A 22685-nucleotide genomic window follows, 5' to 3' on the forward strand; every position below is an offset into this window, starting at 1 on the left:
CGTGTGCCGGAGCGGCAGGTGGAGGACTAGCCTAATTGAGCTGTGGCACCAGCTTGTAACGCATTATTTAAATTTCTCTTTCAACAGCATAGATTTCTTAAAGGGAAACACAAACACAAAGCCAGCCTCACTATAGTTTCTACTTAGTAAAAAAAAAAAAAAAAAAAGGGAAAAAAGTTGATAATGTTTAAAAGTCATAGTACTCTGGAGCACTCCCATGCTCAGGGGCCACATTTCCTAAGCCAAGGGATTAAGATACATAACACGAAACAAACCAGAAAACACAAGCAAAGTGGCCCAAACTCCAGCAAAATCTCAAGTTGGCAAGGGGAGATGGGTTTTAAGAGAAAAATAAAGTAGTTCATGGCTGGACTGAATCTAAATTATCTTCAAAAAACAGAGTTGCTACAGGAATAGCTTGGAGTAGAAGTTCCAACTAGTTGTAGATTGATGGCTTATATTTCATTTCAAGTGAGTTGCAATTAAATGAGGGAAGGCAATCTGTCTGGATGCCCACGTACCAAAGCTCCTGAGGGAGAAAGGACGGCCTGCAGTGTGTGCAGCGGAACGTGGCCTAAGGGGCCGCGGGGAGTGAAGCAGATGAGACTGAGGACATGCCCAGACATGTGTAACCCCAGGACTTCCTTACACGGGGTAAGTCGAATACCACTTCTGCCTTACTAGGCTTCTGATGAACCCTCACCCTCCAGCTCCAAGAAACTCCCTACCTTCTCCAGACCAAACATCTCACTTCTAACATCCGCACCCACTCTATTTCTCCCTTCATCTCCACAAATTCCCTCCCAATAAAAACAGCCATAGATGTCAACATGGCCTGTCTCCTAGGTATATTCTGACTCAAGGCCAAGCCAGTATCGCTCCAGCCCCAAGCATCTTCTCACCCAAAGACGCTACCCCCAGTCCTCAGAGGATGCAAGTCTGTTAAACGATTTCCTCTGAGCAGGGCTTTCATATTCCATCCCCAGAAGGCATCTCATTACCTCAGCCTTAACCAACCATTGCCAAGAGAAAATCAGTTTCACGATCCAATCAGGATACTCTCCCCCAGTTGGTGTGAAGGGACTGAGGGCAAATGTACAGATGCAAAAGAAACGCCTGGCTGGTCTCTGACTGCAGAGGAGAAGGGGTCTTCTACCTGGACTTACTGCAGGTTGACTATTCCTTATCTGAAGTATGTGGGAACAGAAGTTTGGCATTTGGGGTATATTTTAGGTTTTGGAATATCTGCATACACATAATGAGCCATCTTGTGGATAAAACCTAAATCTAGACAGGAAATTCATTTATGTTTCATATATACCATATACAGTGCATACAGCTTGAAGGTGTTTTTAGTACAACAGCTTTAGTATACCTGCATTCTGTTTTTTGTTTTTTTGGGGGGAGGGGGGTTGTTGTTTCTTTTTTGGAGAGGCAGAGAAAGAGAGATGTCCCATTAGCTGCTTCATTCCTCACATGCCTACAATGGCTGGTGCTAGGCAGGGCAGAAGCTAGAGCCAGGAACTCAATCCAGATCTCTCATGTGGGTAGCAGCTTGTGCTCTCACTTTTGCCTCCCATAGTCTGCATTAGCAGGAAGCTGGAGTGAGGAGCTGGAACAGGGTATCAAACTCAAGTACTCTAATTCGGGATGCGATTATCTTAACCAATATCTTAATCCTAGGCTAAACACCTGACCCTGGCCATATATTTAAATCATTTCCAGATTACTTATAATACTTAATATAAATGCTATATAAATAGATGCAGACATTTAGGGAATAATGACAAAAACATAAGTCTGTACATATTCAGCATAAACCCAATTTTTCCCCAAATATTTTCAATGCTCCAAGTGTCTATGTTGTTTTCAACAACTCTACAAATAGCATCTACTTCTCTGGGACATTTCCTTCTCATGGTGCTTGACAAAGGACTGAATGGTCAAAGCTATCCTTGCTGGAATATGGATGGGGGCCCGGCCAGCAGCCGTGTGGCAAGTGATGGAAACTGAACGCTGGTCAGTGGAGTTCTGGCAAACCAGGAGCCAACTGCTGGTCAGCAGCCAGAGACAAGGGAGAGGGGTCAGGCCACCAGCTGGAGGGCAGGGCTACGTACTTCCGTCACTGCACCTGCAGGCACCTGGCCACATACGGGCATCTTCAGGGAAGCTGTTTTCCTTCTGCGGAGGCAGGTGCCTGAGAAAGGCTTAGACACAACGTGCATCTCCCTCCTGGTTAGCAAGGCACCAAGCTCTTGCTTCCAGACAAAGTGAATGTGTTGCAAGACCCAATTTAGTGGCATTGAAACAATGCTTGCAGGCAGACAGGTAACAGGCGGGGCTGTTTCAGAGGCTCATTTAGGAGTGGTGATGTGTGCAAACCCCGGATGGAGAGATGAGCATAATAAGCGAGTGCTCTTATCTCCTACTGTGGCGAGAACACCCCAGAGCACTTACCGGTATTTGAGCAACTCTGGAGAGTACTTTGACTTGGCTTTGAAAATCACCTGCAACAAGAGAAACACAGGGTAGTTGGGGCACAATGTGTGGATACTGCACCCTGACAGCCTCTCCTGTAGTCCTCCCTTCCCTTGACCCCCAGGCCGCAGGGGCAGATTTTCACGTTCTGTAAGAATGCCTGTGCAGCGAAACACTTCGGAAGGTATTTTTAAATGGTTAAAAAAGACAAAAGTAAAGCTATGACTGATCTAGTACTGCCAGTCTTCTTTAAGATTCTTGTTTGAGGCGTGGACACTTGGCCTGGTTAAGACACCAGTTAAGACTTCCTCTTCCCAAAGGATCCAACATGGGAAGGGGGAGACACAGCAGACTGATAGAATGACAGATGTCCTAAATAGCACTCTGGCCTCAGAATCAGCCCTTAAGGCATTTGGATCTGGCTGAAGAGCCTATGAGAGTATTTTAGGCATGGAAAGCCAAGACACTCTGGAAGGAAAAAAAAAAAAAAAAAGAAGGAGGAGGAGGAGGAGGAGGAGGAGGAGGAAGCGGAGGAGGAGAAGGAGGAGGAGGAGGAGGAGGAGGAGGAAGAGGAAGAAGAAGAGGAAGAGGAAGAGGAAGAAGAAGAAGAAGAAGAAGAAGAAGACCTAAATGAAGGATCTCAGCGAGTAGTGATCCCAGTGGAAAGAACGGGGCCATCAAGGTAGGAGGTACCTTTCTCTGAAAGGAGGAGAGAACTTCCACTTTGACTATGACCCTGTCAGAATAAGATAGAAGTCGGCGAACCCTAAAGGCTTCCATAGCCTTGGCAACTCATGACTAGAGCCTAGGGAGATTACTGATGCCATAAACAAGAGTGTTAAATTGTTAAATCAACATCAAGAGTCACTGTGTACTTACGTCCCATGTGGGATCTGTCCTTAGTGGGTTATCCAAGGTGAAGTAATGATATAGCTAGTAAGGAAACAGTATTTTTACACTTTGTGTTTCTGTGTGGGTGCAAACTGATGAAATCTTTAGTTAGTATATACTGAAGCGATCTTCTGTATATAAAGATAATTGAAAATGAAAGAAAAAAAAAAACCCTTGGTGTTAAATTGGAAATTACATAGAAAAGTAAGCAATCTTTTTTAAAAAATATCATGTAGGATCTCTGTCATTAATGTGCTGTACACTGTTATTTAATGCTATAACTAGTATTCCAACAGTATTTTTTTCACTTTGTGTTGCTATGTGAGGGCAAACTGTTGAAATCTTTATATATACTAAACTGATTTTCTGTATATAAAGAGAATTGAAAATGAATCTTGATGTGAATGGAAGGGGAGAGCAAGTGGGAAAGGGGAGGGTTGCGGGTGGGGGGGAAGTTATAGGGGAGGAAGCCTTTGTAATCCATAAGCTGTACTTTGGAAATTTATATTCATTAAATAAAAAAAAAAAGACTTCCTCTTCCCATGCTGGAGTGCTGCGGTTCAGTTCCTGGCTTTGGCTCCCAACTCCAGCTCCCTGCCACCGCGCACCCCTGGAGGTAGCAGAGGATGGCTCAGGTGTTTGGGTCCCTGCCACCCACTTAGGAAACCTGGATTGGGCTCCCACCTCCCAGTGATACAGGTAAGGAGATAGTCAAGGACCAAAAACAGAGGGAGAGGAAAGCCGTCACCACATCCTCTCTCAGGGTTGCCTCTAATCCCCCTCATAGCCAGCAACCCGAAATCACTATTGTAGCAGAGTTGCTGCCTAGAACTGGGGCCAACTGAAAGTATCCAACATGGTTGCTGCTTGCATCCTTGCAGTGACCTACAGCCTATTACAATATCATTATAATTACCATTGCTGACACTCCCATTCCCATCATGCAACTGACATCATGATACTTCCAAGACTTCCTGAAAAGGTCAGGAAATGGGCAGTCACCGAATTCTTGGAAATCTCCATCCTTTCTTAGACAACTCTGCCCAAGGCACTACCCGTTATGCCTCCAGATCACATGGAAGTGACCTCTTGTGTTTGCTGTCCCTGAATCCCTGGTGTTTGGGAGGGCAGCAGTGGGAAAAGGAAAGAAAGCATGGGAAAGTAGAGAGAGGATATCTTTTCAGAGATGACTGGCACGTCTCAGAAGACTCCCAGTCTAGTAAGTTTTGACCCTCTGGCCAACATCTCTCCGATTCTCTCAGCCAGCCCTTCCCCCATAACTACATTTCTACTCTGTGTCTCTGAGTTTGACGTTTTGAGATTCTGTATTTAAGTGAGATCACATAGCATCTGTGTCTGGCTTATCTCACTTAGCACAATGTCCTCCAGGTTCACCACGGTGAATCAGTCTCAGAAGCCCAACATACAGTGGGGTGATTTCAGTCAACAGTAATAAGCTGTACACCCCAAAACTGCTCAGAGAGTAGAGCTTAAGGATTTACCATATAAAGGTGGCAACTACAAGGCGACAGATGTGTTAATTAGCTTGATTGTGAGAATTATTTCACCTGACTATGTACATCAAGACATCACATGGTACACCTTGAATATATACAATTTTTAGTTGTCAATTACATGTCAATAAAGCTTTAAAAAAGACTCACATTCCCTACTTCCTAGGAGACCTCATCCAGTACTTTCTAAACACATTCATGGCCTGTGGGACTTTTGACCTGTGATGTCTCCCTGGCATCCTGCAGTCCCCCCATGCACCCTGCTCCTGGCCCTGCCTCTTCCTCACAGCCTCCCTCCCCCACCCCATCACCTGTGTTCCCCATCTCTTCAGTTCTCTCTGCACATGGTCCTCCTCTCAGGGTTTGCTCAGGCCCTGCAAATATTTGTCTAAGGGACAGAAACATGTGAGGTGGAATTAACTGAGCAGCAAGCAGGGAGGACAAGCATCAGCTGGGAGTGGGGCAGAGCAGGGCAGCTCTGGGACCCGGGGGTGGGAGTGGAGGTGAGGGACACGGGGTTGGAGTTGCCTGCACTTGTCCGAGGAGAAAGCAGGAAGAAGTCTACTTGCTGCAGAGGACCTAAGCAACCCATTACTCTTCTGACCAACCCCAGTAAGAGTCCTCAGACAGACATGTGCAGAAGAATCACCTGGGCACCTTGCAAAAAAGGTAAATCCTGATCCTTCAGCTTCAGAGATTCTAATCCAGTGGGGCCAGAAGGGGCCCAGGAATCAGCATTTTAATAAGACCCCTGCCCCATGAAGCTGACACAGCCCAAGGACCACCTCCTGAGAAATGCTGATCTAAACAGAGCAAAAGTGCCTGACCTCATCTTCTTGAACAGCTTTTAAACATTTAAAAAAAAAAAAACTATGAAAATATGGGGTCATGATAATCAGATGGTGTGTAGGTGCATGGTCAGTGGGCAGGGGAGAGAACTCGAGTCAGAGAAACACCGAGTCACTTCCACAAACTGCTGACCAGTGCGGACTGTGAGCCATGCAGGAACCCTCAGCGGCAGGTAGGGTGGATGCAGGTATTCCTACAGGCTTCACGGAAGCACCACCACCTCCCCTGAGCCTGCTCGGAGCTGTGCAGGTCGAACCTTCTGACGCTGTGTGAGAATGACCCGGTATCTGACGTTTTTGTCACTGTCCAAAATCTGTTTTAGAAGTAAGGCAGTAGGCCGGCACCGTGGCTTAACAGGCTAATCCTCCACCTGCGGCGCCGGCACACCGGGTTCTAGTCCCGGTTGGGGCACCAGATTCTATCCCAGTTGCCCCTCTTCCAGGCCAGCTCTCTGCTATGGCCCGGGAAGGCAGTGGAGGATGGCCCAAGTGCTTGGGCCCTGCACTCGCATGGGAGACCAGGAGAAGCACCTGGCTCCTGATCAGCAAGATGCGCCAGCCGCAATGGCCATTGAAGGGTGAACCAACGGCAAAAAGGAAGACCTTTCTCTCTGTCTCTCTCTCTCACTATCCATTCTGCCTGTCAAAAAAAAAAAAAAAAAAAAGAAGAAGAAGTAAGGCAGGATGTAGAGGCATACCCATAAGTACATGAACATCTTAAAATCCTGGGTAGAGCTCAATGGATGCACAGTGTAGTGCCCTTGCTGACAAGGAGCCCAGAGTCCAGCTGCATCTGACAGGCAGGCCCCACCACCTCTGCCTTCCCCCTGCCTCCTGTACAGAAAAACACTGCCAACCACCTCCCTTAGGAACAAGGACGAGATTCATAACCACAGCTCAAGTGTTCTTACAAAACAGAATACTGACTCATGCAACCTACAAGTGTACTTCAAAAAGTTCATAAGAAATGGAATTAAAACGTAAATCTGTTTTGGCATGAAAGATTTTGAAATCCTTGCAAATTGTTTTTTCATAATACACATTTTCCATGACCTTTTAAAAGTACCCTTTTAAGACAATGCTCTGTGTTTAATACTACTCACAGATCTTGCTTCTAATGACAGACAGATTTCTTCACAGATATCCAAGATAGAACATACTACATTTTTTTAAGTTTGACCTTGTCACAGAAATATATAAAAGTGTTGTCTTCTCATTTTGCCACACTTCGTAGGGCTTACTCGGTGGTGGGCAGCTCAGTTCACTTGCTTGGTCTACTCTTACCTAACACAACACGGCTGTATCCCAACATTCCAGGACATTGCCCATGGTGCCTCCCAGAAGAGCCTCCTGGCCAGGACACAGTAAGTAGCCCCAAGTGCTGTCAGGAAGGTGGGCTTACGGTTCTACTGAACGTACAAGGTCCTCAGCCTGATGCTACCCATCTTGCAGCTTCTGTTCACATGAAAATCACGTAAGAGAGAATGTGTGCATCAGGTCACGTTCATGCCTACAATGAGGCCCCAGCTCACTCCCATCACTGACTGATGCTGTGACTTCAAGGTTTGGGACTTGAAGAATGATATCCCAAAGATCGGCAAAAGCAGGTGAACATTCCCAAATGGAAGTGGTGCCCACCTACCTTCCCAGTCTCTTCTATCAGTAAAACCAGAGACATTTCTTTACTCTCCCTGGGCTCTCAGCTCCATCTACACATGTCCAGTGGGGTGGACTGACTGGAGCCAGGTGGAACAGCCTCCAAAGCCAGCCTGGAGCCCTGAACATCCGTTCCTGTAACTCAGCGAAAGCCAGGGTTCCCCACGATGGCCAGTAAGTACTTGCTCTAGTGTGTGATCCTTATAAACACTCATACACTTTGCCCTGACAATTCCACTTACAAGAATGTATTCAGGGGCAGGGTTTATCAAGGTGTTCCAGAAGGACAGGAAATTAGAAATAAATGCTGTTAGAAATACATGTCACAGGGTCAAACATATTTAGAAACTGCTAGGAAAACTCACACTTCCCTGCAGGAATTCTCAGAGCCTATACAAGGCTAGTTGTTGACAATCTTCAAGAGAAACAAAGAGTAGGGAGCAGTTTTCCTCATTATTTCCCTACTTACAGTCTTTCTAATAATTGTTCCAAGAAACAGAGTTTGGAAAAACAGTGCTCTGGGAACTAAGCATGGATGTTCATTGTAGCCTTAATAATAGTAACAACAGCAGCAGCAGCAAAACAAGAAGCAAGAGTGACTTCTGAGTGATCCTCGGCCTCTGTCCCCTGGAACAGGAACAAGATCAAGCCCACAGGGTTCATCAATCCAGACCCAAAAAGGAAGAAGAACTTATGTAACCTAAGAAGGCATAACTCAAAAACCCCAACTCATTTCATCATTATGTGCACATCCCAGATGGAGAGATATCTGATATTCAAGAAAAGTCATTTTGATTCTCTCAAGCTAAAAGCTATAAGGATAACATCAAAAATAAAAAGCCTTATCAATTGCTTATAAAAGTTGTGTCCACTCGGTAATTCATGACCATTATGTCTTGAATTCAACTGAGCCTTTTCAAGCTGTGCTTAGAAACTCTTCCTTAATCCTTTAAATTAATCTGTAAATTAAGTTCCTTAAGAGTTGTATTTAGGTGACAGCAATATGGCACAGTGGGTTAAGCCATGGCCTGCAATGTCAGCGTCCCACAGTGCCAGTTTGATTCCCGGCTACTGTACTTCCAATCTGGCTCCCTGTTAATGTGCCTGGGAAAGCACCTGAAGATGGAACAAGTGCTTGGGCCCTGAATTCATATGGGAGACCAAGGTGGAGCTCCTGACTCCTGGCTTTGGCCTGGCCAAGCCCTGGCTTTAGTAGCCACTTGGGGGAGTGAACCAACAGATGGAAAAATCTCTCTCTCTGTGTTCCAAGTAAATAACTTAATCTTTAAAAAATAATAATACTTGTATTTAAATTCTAAATAACTAAATCATTTTTTAAAAAGTATTTAAACCCCTGGAATTTAAACTAGAAAAAAAAAGACAGCGAGCCTTCAAAAAGTCTATGGGAAATGAGTATTATGAAAAATTTGTGCATGGGGACCAGTGTTGTGGCACAGTGGGTTAAGCTGCCACTTGTAACACCGACATCCCATGTTGGAGTGTCAGTTCAAGTCCTGGCTGCTCTGCTTCCAATCCAGCTCCTTGCTAAAACACCCAGGAAGGCAGCAGATACTGCTTGGGCCCCTGCAACCCATATGGGAGACCCAATAGGAGTTCCTGGCCTCCTGACTTTGACTGGCCCACTCTGTGGCCATTTGGGGAATCCACCAGTGGACAGAAGATCTCTCTGTTTCTCCCTCTCTCTCTATTGCTCTGCCTTTCAAATAAATAAATACATCTTAAAAAGACTTATGCATGGATTTCAAGAATTTTCTGCATTGAAGTAAATTCATCTTTTTAGTTTTCCACAAACGTTTAAGTACCGTCATATATTTACTGAATTATATATTTCATATCTATATAATTTCATATATATATATGTGTGTGTGTGTGTATATATATATATATATATCTCCAGTATAACTTATGCCCTCATTAACTACAAGGCATAAATATTTGAATCAAGTTTTCAAAATGTTAAATCCCAGGGCAGGCATTTGGTGAAGCAGTTAAACCACCAGTTCGACAGCCACATCTGCACCACAATGCCGGCCCCAGCCAGTTTTTTCTTGCTTTCCACAACTCTGGAGCCTGACCCAGTATCTTGTGCACACTCAATGTCTGGTGTTGGTTGACCTGACCGCAGTCTGGAGTGGCGAGGACCTGAATTTTTTTCTGGCTCCATCTGTTCCTTAGTCTCTCACATAAAGGGTCCACGTCTTCCTCTTTTACATTCTTGTCTACTTCTGCACTGTGCGGTGAGTGCCCACACTGTCCAGAGCACTGTAAAGTATGGGAAAGCCTGCTTCCCTCTGGAGCCTTTGCCCCTCCCAGTTCAGTTCCTGTTGAGGTCAGCAGGAGTCGTGCAGACTGAAGGAGATGTGCAGCCAGATAAGAGTTCCCAGCTGGCAGCAGCACAAGAGCCAGCCCAGGAGGTTTCCTTCAAGCTCTGGGTGCCAACCAGTCTTTAATAAGTCTCCTGGAACACAGAGTCCATGTGTGGGGTAGGAGAGTCTAGATTTTCCCCCACATTTTAATTTATTAATATATGTAAAAGGCAGAGAGAGACACACACCTACATACACAGAGAGAGACACACTCAGATCTTCCATCCATCAGTTCATTCCCCAAATGCCAGGGCAATTTGGGAGTCTGGAACTCCTCCGTCCAAGTTTCCTGAATGAATGGCAGGGACCCAATCATTTGGGACAGCACCTGCAGCCTGCCAGGGTGTGCATTAACAGGAAGTTACAATTGAATGTGGAGCTGGGACTAGAACCCATACAGGATGCCTGTTTGAGTCTTGGCTATTCCAGTTCCAATTGTGTTCCCTGCAAAAGCTCCTGGTAAAGCAGAGGAAGATGGCCCAAGTACTTGGGACCCTGCTTCCCATATAAGAGACCTGGATGGAGATCAAACCTCCTGGCTGGCCCAGGCCATTGCAGACATCTGGGAAGTGAATCAGCACACAGAAGATCTGTGTGTGTGTGTGTGTGTGTGTCCTCTCACTCTGCCTTTCAAACAAATAAATCTTCAAAAAAAAAAAAAATCAGAAAAGAAAAAGCTGAACCCTGACCTACAGAAACACAGAGTCACAGACACATCAGTCAGTGTGCACCAGTGATGTGAGGAGGTGAGGTGATATGAGGTGTGTGTGGTGGGGGGGATGAGGTGGGAGGTGGGAAGTGATGTGAGGTATGAGGAGGTGTGAGGAGCTCTGAGGAGACCTTGGCAGGTACTAGGAGTTACGGGGAGGGATGAGGAGGTGAGGAGGTGTGGAGGTGTGATGTGGTGTGATGTGTCAGGAGGTATGGGGAGCTCCAAGGAGGCATAGAGCGGTATGATCTGAGGGGCTGGGGTGGGGTGAGATATGGGAGGTGAGGAGCTGTGAACAGGTATGACGGTGAGGGCAGGTGGCCTGAGGGACCCTGGGAGCCTCAGGGAGAGGAAGAGTGGTGGCACTGGAAGGCCCAGCTGGGGTGGCAAGTCTAGGCCAGGAGGAGAGAGCCGGAAGCAGTTAAGGAGCGGTCTCTCCCTGGGAGACAGCCTGAGAGGGTTTTCAGAACAGAATGAGCACAATTCGAAATCTGATCTATGCTTGGTGAGAGGTGCAAGGGTGGGAAAACAGAAGTGAAGGACCTGGATTACGGGTGGGCAGAAGTGGACACCAGGGCTGTGCTTAAGGGCAAATCACAGACAGGAGTGGATCAGTGGCTCCCTAGCCCTGGTGGTGGGGGACCAGGGAGGAACGAGGAGGAACTGCTAATTGGTACAGGGCTTCTTTTTAGGGTGATGGAGAAATTAAAGACCTGTGGTGATGGTTATGCAACTCTGATAGCGCACTTTGAAATGGGGAACTCTTATGAAATGTCAATCATAGCTCAATAAAGCTGTTATTAAAAAAATAATAAAGGAGGAAGGTTGACAAAGAGCAGCCCCCTCCAAGGTCAAGGGCTTGAGGAAAGAGGCCGGGGGCGGGACCATCTGCTTCTGCCAAGGAGTGACAGAACGGCTCTGGCAGGCTGAGAAGGGCCCTGGAGGGAAGCAGGCCAATGCCAGCTGCAGGCAGGAGGAAGTGAACCGGGAAGGCACGGCCGGGGCATAGGCTGCTCTTTAACACCCAGTAATGGTCAAAGGCAAAGGCTTGTTCAAGGGGGCAAGGCCCTAGTGCTTAAAATGGGGAGATCTGAGCAGGACCTGGGAACAGCAGAGGCAGAGGGGGGCACCCTTAGGAGGGAGGAGAACACCTGGCAGGCCCAATGGGGACACTGAGGCAGCAGACAGGGGACAGCAGTGGGAGGAGCTAGGGAGGGAGGGCAGGTGGAGGCTCCAGCTGCTTCTCAGGGGACTTGATCAGTGAATAAAGGAGGGTCCCATCTGCCTCCCTCCCTTCCCTCCCTTGGTCATCTACACAGCCTCTAAAAACCCCAGCATTCTACACATGTTCCCCCACAGTGGTAGAAGAGACCAGAGGAGAGGGGAGAGGACAAGATTAGGCCTCAAGGAGAAACAGGAAGTAGCACCGGCTCTCATCGGAGTCCCTAAAGTCTGGGCACCATTTCTTTGGCATTTCAAAGTCCTACCTAGAACCTCAGTGGACCTTGCCCAGGCCTGGGCACCACGCTGAGTGACCCTGGCTTCTCAGAGGATTGCTGCAGGCTGAGCTGCCTGGGAGATGCCCCCGGCTGGCAGGCTGCAGGCAGGCGGAAGTGGCTGGGAATGGCCCACAACGGCCAAGGCGGCCTTGCACTTCCTCACCTGTGGGTGGCCCAGTGCCCCCTCAGGACACCCAGGTCCTTCACCTCACCCTTCCAGATGACGCAGGGCCCTGCCTGTGACATACTTCCTGGGACAGAAACAGAAAGGCTTTCGAAGCAGCCGCTGAACTCTGCCCCCTCCCTTAATAAACCATTCTGTTAACACACCATTCACTGCTTCCTTCCCACCCTCTGAATTCTTGTCTGCCTACGTCTTCAGCCACCACCTCGAGCAGGCCTCTGCTGGCTCACAACCACTTGTGCAAATGCCACGTTCAAAAGCAACAAAAGCAACCTCTGCTATTGACAGAGGCAATGTCCATGACGACAACAGGAAGCACTACTGGCTTTGTAAATCCCCGCACATCATGATCCATGCCCTGGGGGCTCCCCTTCTGTGTACCCCACTGCCTGCCACTCCACCCCACGGGATAAACAGGCCCAGGGGACTACACAATCCTCCCACCCTTAAAAAACTCATCATCCTTGACCCTATGCACCCTAGTCCTGGGCCCAACAGCAGGTTTGCACTTCTATTATCAAACATCCCGGAAGTTACACACAAAAGAGAACATTGCAAACACTCGTGTGTATACCACTCTGTTCAGTTAGTCCTCAACACTTCGCCATGTTTGCTTTTTTTCCCCCCTTAAATTCAAGAGGCAAGAGTGAGTTTTCCCATCTGCTGGCTTGCTCCTTGGTATCTGCAAAGACTGGGACTGATCCTTGGAACCGTGAACTCAATTGAGGTCTCCAGTGGCAGTGGCAGGGACCCAACTACTTGAGCCATCACCTGCCACCTCCAAGGATCTACACTGGCAGAAAGTGGGAACCAGGAGCCAGAGCCGGGACTCAAATTGCAAGTGCTTGATGGGCGTGTTAACCGATGTTCTGTCAGGCCAAATGCCTAGCCTTTTTTTTTTTAAGATTTGTTTATTTATTTGAAAGGCAGAGTTACAGAGGCAGAGGCAGAGGTGCAGAGAGAGAGAGAGAGAGAGAGAGAGAGAGAGGTCTTCCATCCACTGGTTCACTCCTCAAGTGGCCACCAATGGCCGGAGCTGGGCTGATGGATGCTCAGGTGCCCCTTTTGTTTTTAATAAATAAAAATAACATAGCTGAAACTTGTAGCCTACCCTCCCTGGTCATCACTCCCTTGACTTTGGTGTTTTATAGCCCAGTAGTCTTATTCATTTACTCAGTACCGATACATTCATAAACAATATGCATTCCTATCTCTCAAGGTGTTCTACCTCACATAAATGTACTTCCTGGAGCCTTCTGCAGCCTGTCTGTTCACCCACGATTACCCGGTTAGAGTGTGTCTATATGGAAACCCGTGGCTCTAGGTCTTGCATTTCATGATGGCACAGCACTTACCGCTGTATGAATAAGCCAGGCTGCCCATCCATCTCTGGCACAGGGATGTCTAAATAAGGCTAAGAGGGTACAATCTGGAGGTGCTGACTTGGCTTGAACTCTGGCTTCACCAGTTATCAGCTGTGCGACCTTGGAAAAGTCACCTGACCTCTCTGTGCTTGTAGTGTCTCATCTGCAAACTGACACTGATAATGGTCCTCATCTTATATGTCTTTGGGTGAAGGAACACATGCAGAGTACTTAGACTAATGCCTGTTGCTTTGTAGGTACCCAGTATGTCTGTGTCTGTGTCTGCTGCTCCCACGCCACTGCTGCTGCAGTTATGACTATTTCTCCTCCTCTGGTCCTCCATGGTTCTTTTTTTTCTTTCTTTTTTTTTTTTTGACAGGCAGAATGGACAGTGAGAGAGAGACAGAGAGAAAGGTCTTCCTTTGTCGTTGGTTCACCCTCCAATGGCCGCTGCGGCTGGTGCACCGTGCTCTGATCCGAAGCCAGGAGCCAGGTGCTTCTCCTGGTCTCCCAGGCGGGTGCAGGGCCCAAGCACTTGGGCCATCCTCTACTGCACTCCCGGGCCACAGCAGAGAGCTGGCCTGGAAGAGGGGCAACCAGGTCAGAATCTTGTGCCCCGACCAGGACTAGAACCTGGTGTGCCGGCGCCGCAAGGCGGAGGATTAGCCTATTGAGCCGCGGCGCCGGCCGGTCCTCCATGGTTCTAAATACAACACTACTGGACCATGATCACAGATGCTCTCTTAAACTTCTGAGAAGCAGACACGCAGACGCAGACGCAGACACACACACACACACACACACAGAGACAAAGAGAAAGCTCCCATCTGCTGGCTGACTGCCCAAAACCAGCAATGGTTGAGGCTGGGCCGAGAGAGAAGCCAGGAGTCTGGCTCACCCCCACTGGAGGCTGGAACCCAATTACTTGAGGCATCACTGCTCACTGTGCCTCCCAGAGTGTGCACTAGCCAGGAAGCTGGAGTCGGGAGCCAGAGTCGGAAATTGAACCCAGGCATCCAGATGTGGGAAACAGACATCTTAACCCCTGGGCTAAGCACTCACCCCTCAAGACGCTTTCTTGACCATAAAAGGCACTTTTCGTACTGCACAAGGTGAGGAACCACTGACACATTCAACATCGCTCACAGGCCCTCTTCGCCGCCTACTTCCCGAAATACTGGGGAAATCATGCAAACCCCAAGGCTCTGGTGTCCCCAAGTGACAGTCGTGAGTCAGCTGCTTCAGTCTGGGTTTCTACATCCTCATTCACCAGAGCAACAGTCAGGAGGCCCTGGAATCCCGACTCCTGCAGCTTCTTCCCCCTAGGTTGTCTCTCGGGGACCTGCATTTGACCCTCCAGGACAGCAAGGGCAATGCCTTTATGTGGCCACTTAGGAGTTTCTTCCCTTCCACATGTCTGATAGGAGCCAGGACCAGGGAACCGCTGTAGCCCAATTCTGACTTCTGTGTCCACAGCACTGGGGCTGGCAGGCCTGTTGTGGCCGTGCTGTGCACAGGGAAATCAGCAGGTAGGGCCAGAAGCAGCGGTGTCCCCCACCACCACTCGGGGACACCTGCAGGACTCTCCGAGGAAACTCTGAGACACACTGATTTTTCAGCTGACCTCAAACCAACTTGAACAGAAGAGGCTGAGGAGCACCCATTAGAGATACACGGTCTAATCGAAGCTGATCAGTTTACACAAGCCTCCGGTAAAGCCACAGGGGATCTCATGGCATTGAGGAGGCTTTGTCAAAGAAGGGGAAAGTTAAGCGTTTTCCCCGATTTCCTTCTGTAAATAGAGCTGGCGAGGGGGAAGATAGCTAATAAGCAAACCTGCAGTTTCCCCAGAGCGTACACCGTCACCTGAGACCAGACCATGTGGCAGACAGCCTTGCTTTTGGCAAAGGTGTGGTGGGCGCACGCATCCTTTGTGAGTGGCAGATACTGACAGGCAGCTGTGCTCTTGGCAATGGTGTGGCGGGGGTGTGCTGTCACTTGTGGGTGGCAGATGCTGTGGCTGACCCCCCAATATCCTTGCCCTCTCATCAATCCAAGAAAACCCCAAACCTGTCCAAAATGCTATACGCTATCTTATTTCTGGACAGCGAGACGAAGCAGAAGTCTGCAAGGGATTTCTGGGAGGATCTGTGCCTCTCGAAGCATCCTCATTATTGTCCCCTGTCTTCTTCCTCCATATTCCTCTGCCTGGCATTCTGGGTGACCCCAGGGACGGAGCCCCCATCTATAGCCACAAGCCGACAAGCAGGAAGAGGAAAGCTCCCGAGGAAAGGCGGCGTGTGACACCAGCCCTGGACTCTGACCAAGGCTTCCTGCCCAGTGAGAGAATGACACTGTCTTTGGTTAAGCACGGTCTGGGCGTCTCTGTTACACACAGCCAAAAACAATCTCCCGGGGCCCAGGGCCTCTCCCACAGGCCGGCATCCAGCACAGACTTCCACCTTTCACAAGCAGGGACTAACCACGGTGTTCTACCCTACTGAGAAGGTTTCCAAGTGAACCAGTGTTGGGCTTCTGATTCCAAGATGGCCAAGCAGAGGTGCCCACAGCTTGCCTCCTCTGCAAGGCAGCAGCAAAACAACCAAGAAGTAGCTGCACCGTGTGGTGGGAGACCCAGCAAGAGCACTGGAACTCAGCAGGGGAGGGACAGGGACCCTGCAAGGCGCTGAGGCCTCAGATAGCAGCAGAGAGAGGACCAAGGCCCAGGGCACCTGTGGCCCCAGCTCCCTGGCCAGGAAGACTCATCATTGACAGGGAGGAGTAAACAAGAAGGCCCCAGCAGACCTCATGGCTGCCGATGCTGGAGAGTCCCACGGTCAACACAAGCTTCGAGCCACCTGGAGTCCACACAGCTGCTCTGCCTCCGGGAAGGAATTTGCCAGGCTGCTATAGCACAGCACCACCTGGAGAACCGTGTCACTGGGCAAGTCCAGATGGCCTCCAGGACAGCAGCCTCAATCCAGACCTATCCCCAAGGCCCTGAAGACACTCCACTACACTCCCAGAGCAGGCTGTGACAGCATGAACTCAACGAGACCCAGCTGAGCCACTGTGACCCCTGCACCCAAGCCTGCATAGCGCCCTGCATGCCAGGGCCCAGGTGCTCCAGCGCAGCAGGTGCTGCTCCCAAGACTCGAGGAACCAAGGCCTTGACTCCCTGTGTTCTGGGGTCCATCTCCCTCTGCCAACCACTGTGCCAGTGCTGAGCCTAGGGATGCGTCTCCCACACTCCCACTCCTATGGAGATGACCTTGACCTATGTGGGTGAAGACCTTTGTTCCATTATCACTGAGAAATATTTTCTGAGTGCTGAGAGCAGGGACAGTGGAGGTGGGCAGGCTGAATTCCCGCGTCATGGGTGTGTGTATACACACGGATGCACACACATACCCATGTATGCACACAAGGTCATCTCCACCTGCTGCAACCCTCCCCTCCCCCTTCCAGCTCCCACCAACCCAGCTCTCCAGCACCTCTCCTCTCTCCCACCCCTCCTTTAGCTCATGACCTCTCCATCTGGGCTGTGACTCCAGCCACCTGTCACCCAGAAAGCAGAGCTCAGCAGGAATGTTGGCTTCCACATGGAGAAGAGAGCCTGGCAGGCAGCCAAGCGGGGGCCAGGGCAGGCCTGGGCTCTCTAGGGAGCTGGCCTCTCATCCAAAGGCCCTCAAGTTCAATGCTCAAGGCTGGCCTTTAGCTTCTCCATTTTTCTGCGTCATCTCTTATCACCTGAGCACCTGAACCCAAAGGCAAGGCCAAACTGCCACCAACCTGCCTGGCTCACTCCTGACAAATCGCTTACCCTTCCGCACCTTGGTGTCTCAGTGAGATTAAAGGGTTGGTACAGACGCTCGCCAAGGAACCTTCGACCTTGCAAGTGCCTTCTGAATCCCCTGCCCTGGGAAGCCCTCCCCACCAAGTCTGCCAGCAGCCTCTCTTTGAAGAAGGCCATGGCCTGGAGACAGCCTGGCAGCCCTGGGCCAGGCCCAATCACAGAAGTGCGCCACCTTGCCCTCTGCCCGTGGCCAGGGCGGAGGCCATCTGGGACAGTACTTCCCCTCTGACTGGCACAGAGATGGCCTCTAATAATTCAGACCAGCCTCCCCGACAGGATTCCCTTTCTTCAGCCTGGGCTGAGGCCACACAAGGCACTATGTTCACTATTATGTGTCTCAACTGCTCCTGCCACAACTGCAGGGCACAGGTCACCTGCCAGGGTCCTGTTCATAGTTGTTCCTAAGGGCTCCACTGAACTAATCCAGAGACCATGTTTCTCCCTGTGGGAAGAACCAGCCAGGCCCAAAGTCTTCAAGAAGAAGAAGGGTCCTGTGCCATGCCACGTGGGGCACCATATCTCACCATCTCACCATTGTACCCCAATCCCTGTGGGCAAATTACACACACACTGCAAAACAAGTCAGCAGTGGAAACTCCCCGGTGTTTTTCCCCTAATGAAGTAATGCTCCACTTCAGGAGTGAGGGGAACTCTGCAGTGGCAGACTTGCCCAGGAGCTCCTGTCCTTGCCACATGTGTGTGGCATCTGAGGGCGTCCCCGCACCATGCCATGGCCATCCTCCTGGAGGGGAGCCAACATGGAGTGACAGCTGGGTCTGCCCCTCACTGTGGGGCACAGGGAGAGGCCTTTGGGAACTGAGCATGGCTGGTCCCGAGCAGGGAGGATGCCAGAAGATACAGCATCTGCTGTCAAACCCAGGGTGACTGTCCATCCCAGGAGGAGGGTGACACCTGCTCTGTACAGCCCCGAGGGGTAGGAATGGGAGTTAACCAGCTCTACCATTCCATCCCAAGGTTGATCCGCATCTCAGCAAGCTGCTGTGCCAGCTAGAGGCTGCAGCCTGATGCAAAGCAGGGCCCAGGAGGAAATGGACTTCCCCTACACAACCCATAACCGACAGGGACCCAAGCTGGTCACCTGAGAGTCCAGCTCTGTGCAGAAGACACCTCCTATGTCAACCCAAGTCTGAACCTTCACCACTCCCATCCTCTGCTGGCCCATCAAGAAATTGCCTCCAGCAGCAACACCGCGGTAATGAGGGTGGAAACCCAATAGGCCTGAATGACAAGCGGTGGCTTCAACCTGGAACTCACACCCCTGCCACAGTGCTGGCATCTCTTCATAGTGAATACCTGGGTTTCAGAAATATTTACATTTCTTAGGAGTTTTTTTTTTACTATAACAAGATTTACTGTGATAGATCTGACTTACACTTAAGTAGTAGCAAAAGTCACTAGTTCTTTTTAAAACATGTATCCTAGAGGGAGAATTACAGAAATTAAAGAATGAATTAAGCCCCCAACTTCCCATTGAAAACATCCCATACCTTGTGTCACTGGTGTAAGGTCTGTCTCTAACAGAATGGAAAAACTACTTACATGAAATCTTTTTCCTCCGCTCAATACTCAGTTTGATAAAGGTAGGAGCCAAATTTGACCTTAACACAGAGTCTACACAATGCCTGGTGTAGAGGAAATGCTCCAAAACACATGATAAAACAACTTGTCAACAGGTGAATGGGATAAACAAGATGTGGTCCATCCATACAGTTGGATATCATTCAGTCACACGAAGGAACAAAGTTTTGATACATGCTATGGTGAAGATGAACCTCAAAAATTTGCTGAGCGAGAAGAGCCTAGCACAAAAGGATGCACACCGTGTGAAATACCTGCAACAGACAAGTCCACAAAGGGAGAAAGCAGACTGGTGGCCGTGGTGACCGGTAATGGGAAAAGATTGCTTAATGGGTATGGGTATTTTGGGGCAGAGGGGAATGATGAAAATGTTCTGAACTAGACAGAAGTAACACTTGCACAGCACAGAGAATGCACTAAGTTTTATGTAAATCTTATGTCCTGTAGATCTTTTAGAAATCAAGATAAAGAACACTTGTTGAATGAAATGAAATGGGTCTCCACGTTCTGGCTGAACATTGTGTGTTGCTTTGTGGACGCTGGGAAGACAAGGACCTGTGGCATGAACCACCCCGTTACATGAGGAGGGTAATCACTGCTGGGCCTGGCCCACAGGTGGCAAATGCTGCCCACACTCTGCCTGCTTCTCTCTTTACACCCCAATGGCCACGTGCTACAAACGTACCACCATACCACCCAGACAGGACAATGTGGGAAGCTGGGGACAACAGCACACAAGGTGGCTGTTTCATCACATGTGGGTTTTCACCCTGTGTTTTGTGGACTCTCGGGCCAGCAAGCGTGTCTGCCATGTAAATAGAGTGGGGGGAACACAGCGAGCTGACGACACCACATGACTTGGAGCCTACCCCTCGCTGAGCCTCCCCACGCCCAGAGCAGCGGGTCCCTGCCCTGTGCTGCTACAGGTGGAAGCCTACGCCACTCCTGCTTCCGCTCATGTCTGTTTTTCCCAATAGGGCAGAAGTCGCTACTGAATCTGATCCTGGACACCGTGTGCGGGTGGGCAGCAAGGCTTCCTCACTGGATAAGTGAGCTTCTTAAACACAAGGAGAAGCCAAAGCCTGACTCTCAGTGCCTGAAGGACTTGTCCCAGCGAAAATGACAGAACAAAGGTGAGATGGGATCTTGGTGACAAACACTGGGTTTGTCCTACCCCAGGGACTGGCAATCTATAGGCCTGCCAGCCACGTCCATTCCACCAGTTGTTTCTATAAGGCCTGTGAGCTAAGAAGGGTTTTATTTGTTCGTTTACCTTGTTAAAGGATTTTTTTTAAAAAAGATAATCAACAGGGACTCTACACAGCTCATAGGCCTGAAATCCTGACGGGCACCCTTCATCACTTCCTCCTCACAGCCCTGCACGTGTGAGCCTGAGGAAATGAATCCAGTCCACAGGTGAAAACACTCGGCCTTCCTCTGTCCTCACACGTCAGCACACTCAACGCTTCAGCTTCAGGGTGAATAAAACGTGAAATACTGACAGGCCCGTGGGGTCCCTGGGAAGTGCGTGTGTGCAGGTACTGCCTGAACTGCGTGCAGAGCCTACTGCTGTCCTGGGAGAGCTGGCCAGTGGGAGCGCCAGGCCCAAGACAGGCCTTCAGACCACGAAGAGGTTTTGTCCTGTCGCTGGAAATGCCAGGCAATCAGGAACCTGCTGACGACAGCAGCTCTTGGGTCAGGTCATTGTATTGCTTTCAAAGCCCTGCGCCTCATGTCTATCTCTGACCCTACCCTCTACTCCCTATCACTCAGAGCTGATTGGCTAGCTGGAGGGAGAGTCTAGAGGGGAGGAGAGTGGACTCAGCGTGGGGACAGGGCCTGTGGTCACACACAGCCAGGAGTTGGACCCCAGAACGCACCTGAGCAATGACACTGGTCTTGGGACAGTATTCTCTCCCTGCTTCCTGGCTGTAGAAAGGCAAGGGAGCAGAAGGATGTCACAAACCCTGCATGCACTGATGTGTAGGTCCAATGGCAGAGGCGTCTTGATGGTGACAGCAACCCTGGTGCAGTCTCAGCTCAGCTCTGCTGTGTGGAACTCCAGGCTCCCCGGGTGGCCCATCGGGTCAGGGTTCCAACACACTGTGAGAAGTCTAATAAAGTTCCAGGGTGCCGAGAACATGGAGGAAATCTCGCTCTCCCTCAGTGGGCAGGGCCTTGCCCTGAGGCACTGCAGAAGCCACCATGACAGAGCAGAGTGTGTGCAGAGCTAGTACTGGAGGAGACAGCTTGTGACCCTGGGCAGTACAATCAGGATGTTACGTCTTGGGGCGTGTGCAGGCAGGTGGAACGTGAATAAGGAAACCTCTCCACACACAGACATGCGCTGGTACACACAGGCATACATACAATCACAGAGGCATGCTTGCACACAGAGCTGGACACACAGGTGCACATGCAGACATGCACACCGGCACACACACAGGTACACACCCAAGCACACACAAAGATGCACGCTCAGGCACACACAGAGGCAAGCAAACACAGACACATGCACACAGGTGCACATGTAGGAATGTACGCACACACAGCTCTGGAAGGCCCTGGGCCCACTGAGTGAGCACAGGGAGCCAGTACTAGAGGCTAAGGCCAGGACGGGTGTGGCATACAGAGACCAAGCTGAGCACAGTCCACACCCCTGTGGGAGTGCGAGTGTCTGGTCCCTGCGATGAGGTACCTGGGACAGGCAAAGGCCTACCTTCTTTGCTAAGCATCTTCCTTCTTCACAGGCACCCAGATAGCTACAAGCCTCTGTCTGCTCACCTGCTAGACCGGAGTCTGACCCATGACGGGTATCTGCTAAGTATTTCTTGACGAACCGTACTGCCACGGACCACAGCAAAAGCCACTTGTTCCTATAATCACTCACTTCCCCTTTCCCAGTACAGGTGGCAAGTCAGTCCCTGGATTCTATTTTCAGTTGCTTCCTATTTCCCTGTCAGCAAGGATGAGGTCCATGATGCATTTCAGGTTGAGGTGTGGCACATGCTACAAGTACAGGATGGATCAGAGACACAGGACCTTGTCCTGGCTCTGCACTTCTGGCCGGGGTCCTCGGGCAGCCACTGCTCTTCCCCATACTGTGGTCAACTCGCCTGCACACCAGGGCCGGCGGCTGGCCCTACAGTGACCCCTGCTCTTTGCTGCTGGGGCTCTTGTTGGGACTGGTGACTCACCACAGCCTCCCCGAGGGCACACCAGAGTCAGGGCCATTGGACACATGAAAGTGGCACCGTGGTGGTAAAAGTCACTCGGATGGTGCTGTGGGCTGGTAAAGGGCAGGACCAGTCCCTGGACCTGACCTGTAGTACAGCGGTCGGGTGTCAGCAAAAGCCTGGCTTCAGGGCTGTACAGAGATGGAGGAGTGCCCGTGAGAGTCAGGACGGTCTTCTCTGACCTACTCTAGCCTGTGGGGAAGTAAGACGGCTCTGTCCCCCGGTAAAGCAGTAGCTTCAGAGAAGTCAGGACCTGTTCTGACTCACACTAGGGCAACGCCAGAATACAAACCCAGCTCTGTCCACTTTCCCCGCTTCTTCCACTGCCTCTGGGGCCTCTTGATACATAAACCTTGACCGAACCAGTGCCTCCATGAGCTCCGACACCCACCGTGAGCCCCTGGCTCCACCTCACAACAAACCACCCTAGATGCTTGCCCAGATCCAGAACAGATCAGACCCTC

The 22685-nt window shown here is 50.0% G+C and overlaps 1 protein-coding gene across 1 annotated transcript in view; it reads right to left on the minus strand.

The window, feature by feature from the left end:
* GPR137B (G protein-coupled receptor 137B) overlaps positions 1-22685 on the minus strand; it is a 54765-nt gene that overhangs the window by 27744 nt on the left and 4336 nt on the right. The window contains 1 exon segment of the mRNA XM_062210695.1: positions 2458-2507. Within this exon segment, the coding sequence (XP_062066679.1) occupies positions 2458-2507 (50 nt within the window).

This window comes from Lepus europaeus, chromosome 14 (genome assembly GCF_033115175.1).
Source record: "Lepus europaeus isolate LE1 chromosome 14, mLepTim1.pri, whole genome shotgun sequence".
In the NCBI taxonomy this organism is placed as follows: domain Eukaryota; kingdom Metazoa; phylum Chordata; class Mammalia; order Lagomorpha; family Leporidae; genus Lepus; species Lepus europaeus.